Source organism: Ciona intestinalis, chromosome 1, assembly GCF_000224145.3.
Source record: "Ciona intestinalis chromosome 1, KH, whole genome shotgun sequence".
In the NCBI taxonomy this organism is placed as follows: Eukaryota; Metazoa; Chordata; class Ascidiacea; order Phlebobranchia; family Cionidae; genus Ciona; species Ciona intestinalis.
In genome coordinates, this window is record NC_020166.2 from 4,624,063 (window position 1) to 4,640,786 (window position 16,724).

Below are 16,724 nucleotides of genomic sequence, written 5' to 3' on the forward strand. Positions count from 1 at the left end.
AATTAGTACCATCATATTCCTTTATTATTTGACACCAATTTAATAAAATATAATAAAACACACGAGGAGTTATTTAACTATCCGCACAACAAGTAAAATTTTACAAATTCGAAAACACACAGGATAAGATAGGACAGTTTGATTATTAAGTGTATTTATAAATAGGAATATACGTAAATAACACGAAATAATACTGTACGCTTTGAAAATTAAGTCTAAACATTATTTTTCTTGCCCTACTCCGGTTTACTGCTATAGCTTTTAACATGTTACCACAGAAATAAAAAAGAGTAGAACGCGCAACTTTCCAAAACCGTGATAGGCCTATATTCTTTTTTCATTCACGTGACCGCCAACTCCGTCCCCATTTCGCTTAGTCTCCATTGTAAATGATAGGCGCATGGTAGTTTTAGGCGGTTTTAGCTGTTTATTTCAAAAACTACACCAACTATTCAAGTTTATTAGGCCAGTTTAGTTATTTGGTAGGTTAACGTCTACAGTTTACCACTTTTTAGGAAATATAATTATTTAACAATTTTAATTAAAAACTTTCAAACAAACGATTTGTTAGAAATATTTATATATTAGAAAATAGTTGTTTTACCCTATTATTTTAAATCAAGTCAAAAAACGAAGAAAAACTACATAAAACGCCATCGAATCATTTGACTACGATAGTAAACGGGCGCGACCCGTAAAAGAGAGAGAGTGTATCGTGCTCTCTCCTTTGCCGACATTGGAGATGCGCGTTGTACTCTTTTTTTATTTTTGTGCATGTTACCTATACATTATATTATTGCATAACAATTGGTATTGTTTGAACGACAATGGGTAATTTTCGAACATCAATGGATAAATATTGTATCCAACCAAAGAATACTCTACAATTCTTAGTTTCGTTGATACAAGTATAGTTGAGTCAATAATTTTAATCATCAATTGTGCGGCATAGTATTGCGGATACTGTAACATATTTGATGCTTTCCTTGATAGTTCCGGATATTGACTGTATAAGGTATTTTCACTTTTATTTTTTATGTAGTCCTGAGATAAGGTATCTATTAAATTGACGGCTTCGGAAGTGGGAGTTAGGGATGAAAGACCATCAGATCATTCGACACCAATCTTAAATAGAGATTAAACAGCACTGTTAAATATTTTTAAAATTAAGCTATTATCAAAGTTGGTTTCAATGTCAGTGTCTTCGGCAGCATGTCTTCTCCTTTTACTGCTTGTTGGCTGATTGCATGTCTCATCTGCTGGGTTACTTTGCTCAACTTTAGCATCCGGTAATTGGTCCCAACCCCCTATTATATCTTTTATAAAAGCTGCTTCCATTTTAAATATTTACTAAAGAATTAAAATATTTTACTAAAGAAACTGCAAAACTGGAGTGAATCTAAATGTAAGGAGCGTTTTAGCTAAACAGTAAAATTTGAAATTCTTTTACTTTAATTCGGATTGGTTTAGACATTTTTGTACGTAGCCTACAATTTAGGTTTGGCACTTGGATGCCTTTGTGTTTCTACAGAGGTAATTAAGCACCTTCTAATAAAACAAAAGAAACAACATCGTTGATGCAACTTGTTGATTGCAACAGGCGCAAGCACTTTGCGCCATATCTGTCTGTTATTGTATATGGCGGGGCGAACTCTACCCGCGCAATTCAACCGTAACGAATCTGACCCGCCATCTTTTGGTTTATATTGAATTTAAAGTTGGTTTAAAATGACGAAAGTCTTCTCCCAATAGCTCATTTTAAAGCTATTCACAGTCTCTATACAATTTAAATGTTTGCTTTTTATCTGAATGCTTTTTATGAACATAAATCGATATTAAGCTTAAGTCACGTGACTGAAGCTTTCATTCGTGGTAGAGTATTCTTTGATCCAACAAGTGTATATGAACTTGTAATAACAGAAAATTGATTATAACTATTAATAAAGTTTTTATGTTTGCTAGAAATTGGGTATTACTACTCTGTTTTGGGCACAAGCCACTTCTCATAAATTATCACCAAGTGCAAATGACCAATCTTCGAATATATTTTCAAAATATTATCTTTTTTTTATATCAGTATCAGTCTTAAGTGTCCTACCTTCCCCCATTGTACTATATTTTTTATTTAATGTATGCATTCCATACTATTTTTAGATATGTGTGAAGTAGACCACTGATGTTCAAATGGCCTATCGCGATCCGGAGGGCGAAGACTAAAATATACGACACACGTAAATGCTAATTACGACGCATCATGTGCCTCTTTAAGATTCAAGCCTGTTTGAACCTCCTACATGCCCAATAATTACGTGTTAATTCATATTTTGACGCAAATATTCAACGTGTGAGTTGCTATTATGTCGTAATTAGTTGCCAGATCAAAGAATCGCTATTATGATGCAATAAATCCACGTGTGAATCCCTACTATTTCGTAATAAACAGTCTACCTAGACAAAACATGGTAAAGGCTAAACTACAACCATAGTTTAATCATAGTACCCTAAACATGACGAAAGACTGACATGGTTGCAGGATACTTTCATAAAAACCTTACTGGATTGGGAGGTAATCTATACTTTTGTTAATTTACATTAAATATAACTGAGGCGCTATACTGAGCAGCAAGATGTTAAAATGAACCATCCAATGGAAAAGAAAAGGCTGATGGCACATCCTACATTGGAGGGATTGGTTTTCACATCAAGAAATTTAATTGGTTTAAGTAGGCAGCTCCTCCAATGCACTAAATTAAAATACGAATTTGAACCCATTACCTCTGGGTTACAGGCAGGCGTCGCTAACCACGGCGGCGGACTGTATAACAATTGGTATTGTTTGAACGACGATGGGTAATGTTCGAACTTCAATGGATAAATAATGTATCCTACAAATGTATATAAACTTGTAATAACAGAAAATTGATTACAAGATTTTGATTAGTGTTGATAAAGTTTACATTTTTGTCACAAACTAGGTAAGTTTTTCGTACAAGCTACTTCTCATAAATTATCTCTAAGTGCAAATGACTGAATTTCAAATATATTTCTAAAATATTATCTTTTTATTATATCAGTATCTTATAGTTGAATAACCCCTGAAGTATAAATTATTAAATTAAAAGCAAACATTTAAAAGTATGGCAACGAAAACATACAAAACTACAACGTGGGGAAAGATGGGACACTAAATTGAAATATATTTACATTAGCAGTATTCTGCAACTTGTAGTTAACCTACCGAACTTAACCGGCTGTGTCAGTTTTTTTGTCATGTTAACTTTATGCATATAACTCTAAACCCATATTTTTTTGTTCTTTTTATTTCAAATTAAAATCATATTTACCCCCGCCTATTTTCCTTATGCATATATCTCAGTTTGTTTTTAAAAAACTAAAACTAGTTTTATGAGACAAAATCAAACTGCGGTACGAAATATTCAAGGTTATTGTTTTATCAAGCTATGAAACTAGTTAAATTGTTCACACTTGCAAACTATAACATCCTATCGGTTTTGGTATTATTTTAGCGACATGTAAAATTAACACCTTACTATTTCGCAGTTTTTACCTTTTCAAAATCTACTGTTCTATTTTACATACTTTTTTTAATAAACAATAATCAGCTTTGACGCCCGTTTTATAAAGTCGTGATATTACTGTCGAATAATTCTGTAACATTATTTTCCTGATTATCATTAAATGGGGGTCCGTAAAAAGAAAGTTATAAAAAGTCTCATCCGACAAAGTGCCCCATCTTTTCCCAACCTATCTTCGTGGTATCACCTGAAAGCCGTCCTGTGTGTTTATTTTTAAAATATTGGGCAATATGTGTCCCATCTTACCCCACTTTACTATTTATTTTTTTTACGTATTTATTTTTATACCTTATTTTGTTGTGGATTACAATAATTCACTTCTTTGACACTTCACAAGTGTGCTTCTGAAACTGTGAACTATCGGTGAAGTTTTTTTCGGTGTTTTGTCTTTCATCATGATCCAATCTTTGGGTCAAACCTCTTTATAGCTGACTCCCTTATTGCACGGGTGGCTTCTTTGCGCACACTTTTGTTTTCATTAGAAGTGTAACTGGATAATATTTAAACATAATTGTCCGCTTACCTGCTAGGACGCTAGGTGTTGCGACTAGGCTTATTTCCTTCCAACTATATGAAAACCTGTTTTTAACTGTAAGTGTGTTTCAACAACTTGTTTTGTCGCTATGTCTGGTCTTTTTATAAAAATATTTCTAAATCTTTTTTACCGCGATCGAAGAGACAAATAAAGGTATTATAATTATTTCTAATCGAACTTAGTAGTAAATGGTTAATTAAATTTAAATTCTACGAATTATATCAGGAATAGTATTAATGACGCCCTCTACAATAAGATGCGCCATGGTATTGAATTAAAGAAAGGTCAAAGCTTCCTGCAGAATTTTAGGATGAATAAATTTTGTATTTTAGTATTATAAAATAAGAAACCCAACACAGAACAAAATTGTTAAATTAATTTAATTACATTTGAAAATTTGGTGCGTTATCTTGCAGTTTTAATAAGAGGCAGTGATATAGAATTCAAAAATAGAAATGGAAAATTTAATGGAATTAGCAAAAAGTTTTCAAGGCTGATTAATGCTAGAAAGTTGATGGTTACAAAAGTGTACAAGCACAAACATATAGAACATAACAACGACATGCACATATACAAGCAGGTGTTAGTATAGCTACAAAACATTTGTTATTCGTTCAAAACTACATTAATATTGTACATTAAAAATAAAACAACAAAATCACAAATGCACACTAAAATTATTTAGCGTACTAAAATAAAACAATTTGATGAACCATAATAATAGTATTGAGTATTGTTAACATATTTTTTAGAAAAAATCAAAAATAAGTTCAGATCGTATAAACAAGTAATGATTTGTAATTAAAACATACATCAGATGTTTTATTAATACGAAATATTTGTTGCTGGTTTTACAAACAATTTTTAACATGATTTATACTGCAAAACAACTAAAAAGCAATCATTGCTGTCTAGTATCCAAGTAAACAGCAATTTGGTATGAAAAAAAAAAAAAGCAAAAGTTTTTTATTTAACTTTAAATTCTTTATCAAATTTTAAATAATACAGTTTAAATCCACAATAATTTTTACTATCAAAACATTCTTGAATGTTGAATTAATTTCAGGAATGCATATTAGTACCGTCATCACAGATTTCCAGCAGTTTTCCCACCAGAATACATTGGATTTTTAAAGGTAGAAGTTGCTTTTTTGAAAATAGGATTTTCTCCCTAAATAAGAATGTATTAGCTACAGAATATTAAGTAATCACATACCAAACTTACCCCCTGCCACTTAGGGTTTTGAGATTCCTTCTGGAAGTTTTTGTATTCCCTTGCATCTTTGATGGAAGTTAAAAGTTTCCATATAAGCAGAATAGCAAGCCCAATACCAACAATAGCAGCAATAATTCCAATAATTATGTAGACTGGATTGGCATAGGTCGTACAAGCTGGGTAAAATCAATATAATTTAGCAAGTTACAATCGTTTAGTTTCATTTCTGTTAAAGGCTAATATTTAATAAAAAATATATTCAGTAACATCGTACACTATGACTAGAGTCTTTAACTAGTTATAGTGTATGCTACATGGGGTTTGCCAGTGACAGGGTTTGGTGTTTTTTTTCCGACAGAAATCTTTAATGATATAAAATTGTAACAAACTTTGTAAAACAAATTAAATACTTTTGTCAGGTTCTACTTCTACCATGATGATTCCGTCAATTTCTTCAAACGTGGCTTGATAATTACAGTCATCTGTGAGGTCGGTGAATCGACATTCATTAGTGTAACCACTGTACTGATATTCCTTGGACATCTAAAAAGTTCCTTATATCTTTTAACAGTATCTAGATGATAATGTTAAACAAACTAAAAAATTATTATAAAAAATACATACTTTTGTAACATTATACTTTGTGCATTGTTTTTCACACTCTGTTGTATTGTAGTTGCCAGTTTTCCAAGCTTTGCATTGAATGCAATCTTTATGTATATCACATATAACCAATGGTTTTGTTTTGCAATACTGACCGCGAAACTAAAGAAATGACAAAATTAAAATTTAAGAACTGTCGAGGAGTTAGTGTAAAGACAGAAAAAAATAACCTTTGCTCCACCACGACTATTACAAACACACTGTCCGCATTCACATTCGCCGTTGCCGTTACATGGTTTGCTGGAGTCCACTGCGTCTGGACTTAAATCGTAACATTCAGTTTGATCTAGTGTGCAATCACAAGCCTTGCCTTTCCAACCATTTTGACATTCACAAACACCACAGTTGCATTTACCAAAACCTAGAATATGACAAAATTAAAGAAATAAGGTATATGTTGAAATTAAAATATACAGGCATGAAGACTTTTTCATATAGTTTTATTTCACTAAAAATTTACAGAAACCACAATAAAAAACATTTTGAATAATTAGAAGAGCTTACTGACCATTACAAACCCTTGCTCCAGCTCTATCACATGTTGTATTATCACACTCACAATATTTTCCATCGATTTTCTTGTTTGCATATTGTCTGTTGAGAAAATAATTGAACTGTGTTATAGAAAAGATAGAGAAAATTTTAAATAAAGCAATATCATACAAAGTTACAATGCCTCGAATTTTTTTATATTATTTCTTATACATATTAATATTTTTGGACTTTGCAAATTGATTGTTTTTGGAAAGAAATTTGTTTTAATTGTAAGCAAGGTCAATCACACCTGCTTATGACCCTGAATGTCCATCATTTGCAGAAATAGGAAGTGTTTTCTTACAGGAATTAAATCAAGAAGAAACTAATTAAACAATTTACATGCACCCTCAAAGTAAATTTGGGTTGCAGCAAAAAATGGTTAAAGAGCCTATAATACGCTCAGACATGTTGGTTTTGAATAAAAATTTACACTTAATAAATACTATCTATGGTATTTTTTTGGAAAAAAATGTTAAGTTTGGCCAAAAACATGTTTTGAAAGTGGCAAAAAATTCGCCTATTGTTGCGTCACGCGCGGGGGCTTTGCTAGCGGAAAATGCATTTATGTTTGCAGCAAACTATAGTGTACTGTCGACATAGTGTTTCCTGTTTGTTTTAAATTAGGAAAAAAGTGTAGGTATTGCCTAGGCCTGATTTTATTTAAAAATAAATGTTTTTTTAAGTTGTTTGTAAGTACATTACACTATTTAAATTTGTCAGTTTACAAAACTTGAAGTGACATTAGTGAGGATCCTAGTAGTCAACTTTTAATAAGTATGGAGCCTTTCCAGTTTGAACCTGTACTTCCAGAAAGTATTGGGGAAGTGAACTGGCCAAGTTTACCAACCATGGAAAAAAAGTAAAGCTAAGCAAATCAAAAATACAATTTGGTGGTTTGACTAAGAATACCATGCAAACATGATTTTTTGACACAGACCAAAGCATGGAATACGAATGTACAAAAATCACTTTACACTAATATAGTATTTATTTTTCCCCTCATGCCAAAAAGATAGTTAAACATGGTTTATAACGTTTATTTTGTTTAAACAGTATTGCTACACAGCTGATGAGAACTTTGTTCGGAATAGCTGGAAAAGAAAAACAGAAAGATTCCATCAATCCTGGCCAAAAGTACAAGCGAACAACATTATAGTGACAGTTCAACAACGTTTGCAAAATTATTTCATCATTCAGTTTTGAATGATCTTGTCTCATACAGAAAGCATTCAAGAATTATGTTGTTTTAAATTAAGTACATTCAACGTTACTAAAAATACACGTTTAAGTATTGGATTATTTTCATTGTTTTGAACAAAGAGCGATTGTACCAGATGATGGACCTGTTTCTTTTAAGTTATTCCAGTTATAGTTTACAAACACTAATTCTCCACTAAGCTTTGTAGGCTATGTTGTGTGGTTAGACAATGGTCTCCAGGCAGTAACTGCCAATAAGTTGCTTAAGCCATTGAAAGTATTATTAATATATTAAACAATATTTGTCTTTCTTATTTATCAAAAACTACACCAATAAACGATTAAGCACTAATAGGGAAAGTCAAATATTGTGTCTGTGATATTTTTTTGCTAAATGAGGTGTCTTTGAGCACCTTGCAGGTCTAACATGCACAAACTTATAGTAAACCATTAAATAGTTTCATAGCAGTAAAGTGCTGACAGACATACACCACAATATTTATTCGCAAGAAGAACTAATTACTTGCAAATGCAGGATCCACATTGACACTCTCCACCACTGTTGCAGACAACACCGGTTGCTGGATCTGTGCAGTTAGCAAGATAAGATTCAATTCCAAGAACATCTTTCTGATCACAGGAGCAGTCAAGACCAGTAAACCCGGTTTCACAAACGCATGATCCACATTCGTAAACACCATGACCTGATGGAACAACAATAACAATATAACCTTCACATTTAAACAAAACTACATGAAATTATTAACCATCAACAACATGAGCACAAGCAGTTTTAAGTTGGTGGACTACTCCTTTAAAACTTAATAAACTGTTTAATTCATAAACACAAGAGTTTATAGAAAAAACAAACACTGTTAATAGCAGGTTAATACAATCAAAGTATACAATTTTTAAATAAATGATTTCGTACCAGAACAATTAGTTGTTGGTGCCTGTGTTTCTTCGCACTGACAATCACAATGTGATTCAACATTTATCGTTACAACTTCATTATAACCATATGGAGAAACCAAAACTTGAACTGGCGATTTCAAACATTTCTCAGTTGACAATGTAAATGTAAAGTTTACCTAGTATACAACAACAAAACATCTTGAATAATTAACTAAAAAAAACAAGCTGTAGGCAAGATTGCTGTATTTTTCAAATTCATATACATAAAAAAAATTCAAAATTATTTACTAAAACCAAAAGTATTTCCAAAATAAAGCTTTCTAGTTCTCAATTTCAATAATTTATGAACTGCTTCATATAATGTCCATACATTGTTGAACAGAAAATATATTATCATTTTGTCTGCTAAATCACCACTTTAGACATTAGATTTAAGTTGACAGTTTTTTGCCTTTTAGGCCAGAAAATGATTTAAAAAAAATGATTAAGGAAGTACTGTATTGTGGATATTCTGCTTACAATGTCTCCAAGTTTAACTCCCTCACATTGCATGCCAGGTATGGTTTGGTTCTGACAATGAGCTGTTTGTGATGAAACAGTGACCTCTGGTGGTGCTCTGATTTCAAGAAGAACCTGAAAAAGAGTTGACATCCAGGTTATGTCGAACCATAAACTATTTTAATTCAGTCAATATTTAGCACTTTTTCAAACTTTAAATGTGACTCACTGGAACATTTACAAATGAGAAACGTAGAAAAGAAAACTTGTTTAAAAAAATAATAAACTATGACCATATAGAAAATAACAACTATTACACTAATATAATAAAAATAGATAGATGTAGATGAGATGTTGAAAAAAAAAGAGACAGATAAAAACATACCTGCCCTTTTAGGTCATTGTAAGCATTCTGTATAAGTTGAATAATATTTGATGAATCTCCAGATAATTCACCAACCACAGATTTAGGAATCATTTTTTGTAAATTCTGTATGAATGCAATGTCAAATATATGTTGGACAAAGCTTAATAGATAGAAGTGAAAACAAGGTATTTGAATGGCCTATTTTCTATATACTGTACTAAATCTTGATCAAAACGCTTTTTTGGTTTTATTTTAAAAAAATTACCAGCATTGAATTTCTGTTAACTTTTTATAACTGTACAATTAGGAACTCAATACATTTTGGTTTGCAGTAAACATATTAGAAACCATAAAAACACATTGTGGTCTTTGGCATGGTCTTACCATGCTATAAACACTAGGTTTATTCAGCCAATTATAAAAAACATATCTACCGTGTAAGTTTGTATAACACTGGTAGTTACAGCAAAGATTGGTTGTATGTTGTGACTGGTTATCTTTCTTACAAGATGACCAATGGAAGGATAGTCCTGCAAAGTATTTATTAAGTTATTGTGAGGATCAGAGTTCAATATAAAAACACTCGTACTTTATGTTGCACATTACTCAGCAGGTACTACATAATGGAATTAGGATTAGCTCATTAGGATGTTTGATTTAGTAATCAATAGTGTCAAACTAAAATTTTTAATTTACTGTTCTTGATTTACCACCATTCTTAATCAAATATTAACAATTAATGTTATATATATAGGGATGGGCTGAGATCCAAATTATTCGGATTCGTTCGAATATCCACGCTCCAATATTCGAACGAATCCGAATATTCGATGACGTCATTTAACCTAGTTCAATGTGGTGAAACAAATGAAATTATTTAACCGCTGCATATCCATCTTGTTTTTATTGGTAAAATGGTAGGGTAGCGTACCACTATTAGCCACATGACATCAAAGGTTAAACTATATTTTTACACTTTCATATAAAATTCAGAATTGCAAAGTTGGTAGATTAAAACGTTGTATTGACGAGTACATATCTCTTCAAGAGTACAGTCGAGTTTAATTCACATTTCGTTCAATGATACTACAACTGTAGCCAGGCATGTAAAATGTGCAAATCGTGATAGTTTCGTTTTCATATTTTCCAAAATCGGACATGGTAAAAGCTAAGTTTTTTCGAGTGCGGCGTTTAAGTAATAGCAGGAGTACGAGCGCTAATGATGTCATTAAAGAGAAAAGGCGCACGGGAACAAGTTCCGTTTTAGATGCAAGTCGCCGCTAATCAAAGTTGCACAAACACGTGGTTCACGATCAAAGAGGCAGCACAAGAAGTGAGTTTCATGAATTGCAGTGTTGCAGAATGTGGAATTCATGTAAACAATTTTTTAAACAAAATGTATTTATAACTGTTATTTTTTTGTAATGATTTTGTAATGTTTAAATTAAATAAATTTATATTTTTTCGATTTTAATAAGAAGCTATGCGCGGAAACACTGTCCACTTCAGAATTTGCAAGCACTGCGATTCATTATGTTTCTAGAGTTAATTCCTAACCAACAAACTGGGTTAGGTAATAAACGGTAATGTGAAACCGCATTATAGTAGGTTATAAAAGACTTTTTATATCTAGGCAGCCAGGAAAGTTACCCTTTTAGCGCAATTAATGGTGTGTGTGTGGCAATTTGGGGGAAATAGAAAGTATTCGGATTCGACCGTGCATACCTGCACCACATTGTAAAAAGCTTGATACTCAGACTAGAATAGTATATAAAATTAAGCTCACCATCGCATTAGCATTATAATAATGACCGTTATCATCCAAGTAACAATTTCCATCGTTGGGAAGAACAATTCCACCAAGCTTTCCATCCCCAGCATAATGAAAACTCGCATCAGTCGAATACACAAGAAGATGTGTTGCATCTTTTCTCCAGTTGATTTTTTCCTGAAAAGTAAATTGTAACATTATTATTAACTGAATCACGTATGACATCGGAACCTGCGACAACGGGCGGTCGGTGGTTCTATTGCTACAGGACGTGGAGTTGAAAACTCATTAATTTTTTACTGTAACTATTGATGAAATCTGTGCTCCACAAAAAAGGGAATAAGTTTTGTGACAAAAAACATCGAGTATGAGCCTCATATTTTACGCCGTGCCTCGGCTAGGGAAATAAATTCATTTTTGGGGAAACTGATGAAATGCAACCTCAGTCCAATTTGCAAGCAGTCAGTGGTATAAAAATTGTCTAATTTATAAAAAATGTGTAAACTTTGAATTTTGAGTGATACATAACGTAACAAGTGTACAAAAATTTAAAATAAAATATTTTATGGGTAAAATTAATATCTTGAAATTGTGATTCACGAAACTTTGGTTCTCATGCAGCACCTGCTAACTACTATTTTTGGCTTCTGTCCAAGCTCTGCCGGGAGAATACTTTGTAATATCATATTACAACATTTACATTTTGTATTCTGCTTTATACATTTTGTATTGGGCTATATACCAAATCTTTGTCAAAATCGCTGATTCAGCAAAATAAATTTGGCCAACCTAAACTTCGGTACATCACTAAATTTAATGAAATATAGTAAAGTAGGGTAATAAGCACAATGGGGTACTTTTGGAGTAAGATAGGACAACCTCCCTAGCCCGCTAAAATTCATTTTTATCACAAACAGCTTTTGTGGGAAAAAAATTTGAGACTAATAAATAGTATTTGTGGGTAAGCTTATGTTCAAAAGGAAGTACTTAAATAAAAGTGATAAATTATAAAAGAAAAGCTTTAGAACAAGGCGGTTAAAAGTATGTAGGAGATATTTTGCGTTTGTGAAAACAAGGAAAAGTTTGTTTTTTATTGCCCCGCTGATGTTTTTTTTACCCCACAGTCTGGGGAATAAAAACAGCACAAAATTTTGAATAAAATTTGATGAATACTGTTCCTTAAGATTAAAACTTTTTTTTTTAGTTTATTACTTGGGGAGAAAATCAAAAGTTCATGTTTTCTGTTTTTTTATTACCCAACTTAACTATTTTAAATTGAGAATACCTATTATATATATTTTAAACTACAGCAATGTCAACTGCTGAAATGATGCTAATTATTGAAATGAAACTTGATTTTGGATCAGACGAATAATAAAAAGTAACATATACTGTATAGAAAATGAAATACAGAATTAAAAAAGTGTAGGATCTCTATCTATTTATGCTGACAATTTATAATAAACATACATCACTTGTGAAACCTAATCTTAATAAAATAAATGTACATAGTATAGTACAAGAATAGCCCAACAAATTAGCACCAGATAAAATAAGAAATAGCTAACAAGGTTTTATAGCAGGTGTGCCAAACCTTTTTTGATCCAAGATCTCTTTTCAAGTAACCAACTGCATGCGTAGCTAGCGCCAATGTATACATGCCGAAATACTCTTGTATGCGCTTATCCTCTGTCCAAGCAACTACAGCGCTTCAATAAGCTATGCCATGGTATTGATTTATCAGCAACAAATACTTCAATTACACAAATTTCAATGACTTCGTTACCAAAACTAATTGGAATGCTTTTAATGTGCAACAAACAAAAAAATTTACACATACGATTGTTGCGTCACATGCCATCTTCATCTTTAAGAGGCCCCTAGTTGTGTTTTTGCAGGAAAAACCCTCTCATAGCCCCCGTTTGACCGTGTTCCTTTTTAAAGTGCCACTTCTGATTTGCTTTTTTTGCCAACGCTACAGTTGTGTTGCATATTAAACAAAGTGACTTTGAAAACGAATAAACATGAAAATCTTGGCTCGTTTTCCAGCCATGCTACCAACGTTTGTTGCGATCGATAACTATAAGGTTCTTAAAAATATCCGGAAGCGTCAAACTTTTGGGGAACTTAGTCAAAAATATTTAGTTCAAGGCACAGAGAATTGCTAGTGTACAAATCATGCAGACCAGGTTGAGGAAATTATTGTAAATAAATGACTATGGTTTCCTGATTTTTATGTCAAAGTAGTCGCCATCTTAAATATTTTTCTGCGTGTTGCCGTATACAGTACGTAACTAACAAGATTCCTATTTTTTGTTCTCCCACGTTGATAAAATTAATGATTTGCCAATTATTTGATTAATTGAAGGCCACAGCAAATTATTTTATTGAACCTGTTGCGGTCGACCTAAGATAGGTCCACGGGCGATAGGTTGGGCACGACTGTTTTATAGTTTAAAAAAACCTGTAAGCAGCAAAAATAATTAAATGCCCTACCTTACACACAATAGCTTGCATCATAGCATCAAGACCACCCTCAGGATTATCAAGGTTGGAAGAGTGTGTTACATTATTTACAGAGTTAACAAAGGCATCGATCTCAGGAGTTAAAGGTAAGTCATTGTGGAAACTATATGTTGGAACACATGGTGCTTTATCATTGCATGGGTTTCTAATTCTAGAAAAACACAAATACAAGTGTAAGAATAGATTGACCTAATTAAAAACACTGACAATCAGTATTTATACTAAAAAAGTAGCCATTATGTAATGTTTTGAATTAAACCCATTTACCCAGATATTGTACATTTATACAACTTACTTGGCAGGTACAGTTGAAATGTACGGCATGACTGTTTTATCGATAAATGAACCAAATCCAAGACGAAAATCTCTTGTGATATTCTGCATACTGGTTCCTAACTCTCGACCTAGTGCTCTTAACGAGTTAAGATCATTTTCCATAGATTTTGAAAGATCAAGCAGATAATAAAGATCAACCGGATAATCTTCAGCTTGTTTAAACGAAAGTTCAATATTCAGGGGATCACCTATTTTTAATTTAAAAATATTACATTAAAATACCGCTCACAGGTTAGTATAAAAAAGCCTACACAGGTAGTCGTATCAAATATCTTTTGTTACAAAAGAATTTTCCATTTATTTCAAGAAACTTAGGCAAACAAAGTGATTATTAGCCCGGCAAAGGCAGCATTTATTTTCTAACACCCACAACCTTATTTAAACATAGTACAATGGGGGAAGATAGGACCCTTAAGCACATATTGCCAAATATTTCCAAAATCAAAATAGATGACGGTTTTTCGGTAATACCACGATTTAGTACTATCGTTCCTTTATTAATTGACACCAATTTAATAAAATATAATAAAACACACGAGGAGTTATTTAGTGATCCGCACAACAGGTGAAAGTTTACAAATTCGAAAAGACACAGGATAAAATGGGACAGGTTAAAATCATTGTTAATTTTGATTATTAAGTTTATTTATAAATAGGAATATACGTAAATAACACGAAATAATACTGTATCTTGAAAAATTAGGTCTAACGTTTATTTTTCTGCCCTACTGCTATAGTTTTTAACATGTTACCTATACATTATATTATTGCATAACAATTGGTATTGTTAGAACGACAATGGGTAATGTTCGAACATCAATGGATAAATATTGTATCCTACAAATGTATATGAACTTGTATTAACAGAAAATTGAATATAACTGTTGTTAAAGTTTTTATTTTTGCTACAAATTGGGTAATACTACTCCGTTTTTAGCACAAGCCACTTCTCATAAATTATCACCAAGCGCAAATGACCAAACTTCCAATATATTTTAAAAATATTATCTTTTTATTATGTCAGTATCTTATAGTTGAATAACCCCTGAGGTATAAATTACTAAATTAAAAGCAAATTTTTCAAAGTTTGGCAATGAAAACATACAAAACTACAATGTGGGGAAAGATGGGACTCTAAATTAAAATATATATACACTAGCAGTATTCTGCAACTTGTAATTAACCTACCAAATTTAACAGGCTGTGCTAGTTTCTTTGCCATGTAAACTTCATATATACAACTTTTTGAATATTAAAAAACAGTAATCAGCTTTGACACGCGTTTTATAAAGTCGTGATAATACTGTCGAATATTTCTGTGACCTTATTTTTCTGATTATCATTAAATGGGGGTCCGTAAAAAGAAAATCAAAAAAAGTCTCCTCTGACAAAGTGTCCCATCTTCCCCCACCCTACTATATATTAAAAAGCGTTAAAACCTTAACAATGCAAAATACAGAAAAATAATACATAGCATACTTATTAAGATTGCATAAAATTCCTACTGTTTGCAATGTATATTATTACAGTCCGAACCCGACTGGTGCTTATTTGAGCAGAACACCAGCTCGACCAAAGTGTGTTAACCTATGTGACCGATCCTCATTAAACAGACAATAGTAAGAGTAGATAGTTTCAGCACATTTTTTGAGAAACAACAATAAAACAAAATAGCAGATGTGCAGCTGACATTCATCCAACACCCAGGCAGGCACGTAACAAAACTGCAAGATATAGCGCTAAGTGGCCAGACAAACAATAGATCCTACATCTTCCTTTAAATGAAATAGGAAAATTATTGATGCTTGGGTCCGCCAACCAATTTCGGCTCAGTAAAGCAGTTGTAAGTGTATGCAAAAATATAACTAACTGCTTGAAACAACTTAACTCGATTGGCAATACTACTATAATCTAGGATATCTTAGAATATCTAAATATTCTGTAATGTGCATCCCTACTAATCACACACTTGAGGGGATGTGGCTACAACAAAAGTCTTTGCAAAAGTAAAAATAAATTTGCTATACTAAAAAAATTAAATAAACAACTTAGTATCATAACCTGGTCTTATCCTTGAATTAATAATCTGAGGACGAATCTGAGTCGCTTTACCCACAGCTGATTCGCCCACATTTGAATGAGGTTTGTTTCCTGCAAAATAAAATAATAGGAATAAAGGGTGGCCGCTCTCATTCAGAAAGGCGAGAGGCAGTGTTTTTAGCGAAAAACGAGAAAACAAAAAAACGCAGGTTTCGCTTTTACGAATAAATCAGTCATGTGACTAGTATGTTCCTACGTCACAATCACGGAGTTCGTAGTAAAAAAACGATATCGCTAGAGATCACTGTTTGAGGACGAATATCTATGCCTATACTGGACCAATTTGCACAAGCAAAGTATTTTTTGGGATCAATAAAACGGTCGCCTTTTAAATTTACCACAAAAAATAAACGTAACGCGGTGTGTGTTTATGCGCTTTAAAGAAACGATGCGCCAATTTATACTGTGTAGTATACAATCCTCACGTTAATCAACTTCTATTATGCCGCAAATAATTAGATACATTA

General features: G+C 32.3%; 1 protein-coding gene and 1 long non-coding RNA gene across 2 annotated transcripts in view; both read right to left on the minus strand.

Moving 5' to 3' along the window:
• Positions 1-4,493: 4,493 nt before the first annotated feature.
• Positions 4,494-16,724, minus strand: part of LOC100181753 (integrin beta-1) — a 22,468-nt gene continuing 10,237 nt past the window's right edge. Inside the window, exons 4-18 of the mRNA XM_009863943.3 lie at positions 16,219-16,308; positions 14,117-14,345; positions 13,792-13,972; positions 11,311-11,472; positions 9,959-10,054; positions 9,543-9,647; positions 9,179-9,292; positions 8,676-8,835; positions 8,268-8,448; positions 6,519-6,604; positions 6,181-6,371; positions 5,972-6,112; positions 5,758-5,890; positions 5,357-5,523; positions 4,494-5,302 (exon numbers count right to left, since the gene is read on the minus strand). Of these exons, the coding sequence (XP_009862245.1) occupies positions 5,219-5,302; positions 5,357-5,523; positions 5,758-5,890; positions 5,972-6,112; positions 6,181-6,371; positions 6,519-6,604; positions 8,268-8,448; positions 8,676-8,835; positions 9,179-9,292; positions 9,543-9,647; positions 9,959-10,054; positions 11,311-11,472; positions 13,792-13,972; positions 14,117-14,345; positions 16,219-16,308 (2,120 nt within the window). The 3' untranslated portion in view covers positions 4,494-5,218. The remainder of the gene's footprint in view (positions 5,303-5,356; positions 5,524-5,757; positions 5,891-5,971; positions 6,113-6,180; positions 6,372-6,518; positions 6,605-8,267; positions 8,449-8,675; positions 8,836-9,178; positions 9,293-9,542; positions 9,648-9,958; positions 10,055-11,310; positions 11,473-13,791; positions 13,973-14,116; positions 14,346-16,218; positions 16,309-16,724) is intronic.
• LOC113475817 lies at positions 11,491-13,785 on the minus strand. Its single transcript, XR_003397597.1, has 2 exons — positions 13,136-13,785; positions 11,491-13,014 (listed from the first exon to the last, which is right to left on the minus strand). It is a non-coding gene; the product is annotated as an uncharacterized LOC113475817 (long non-coding RNA).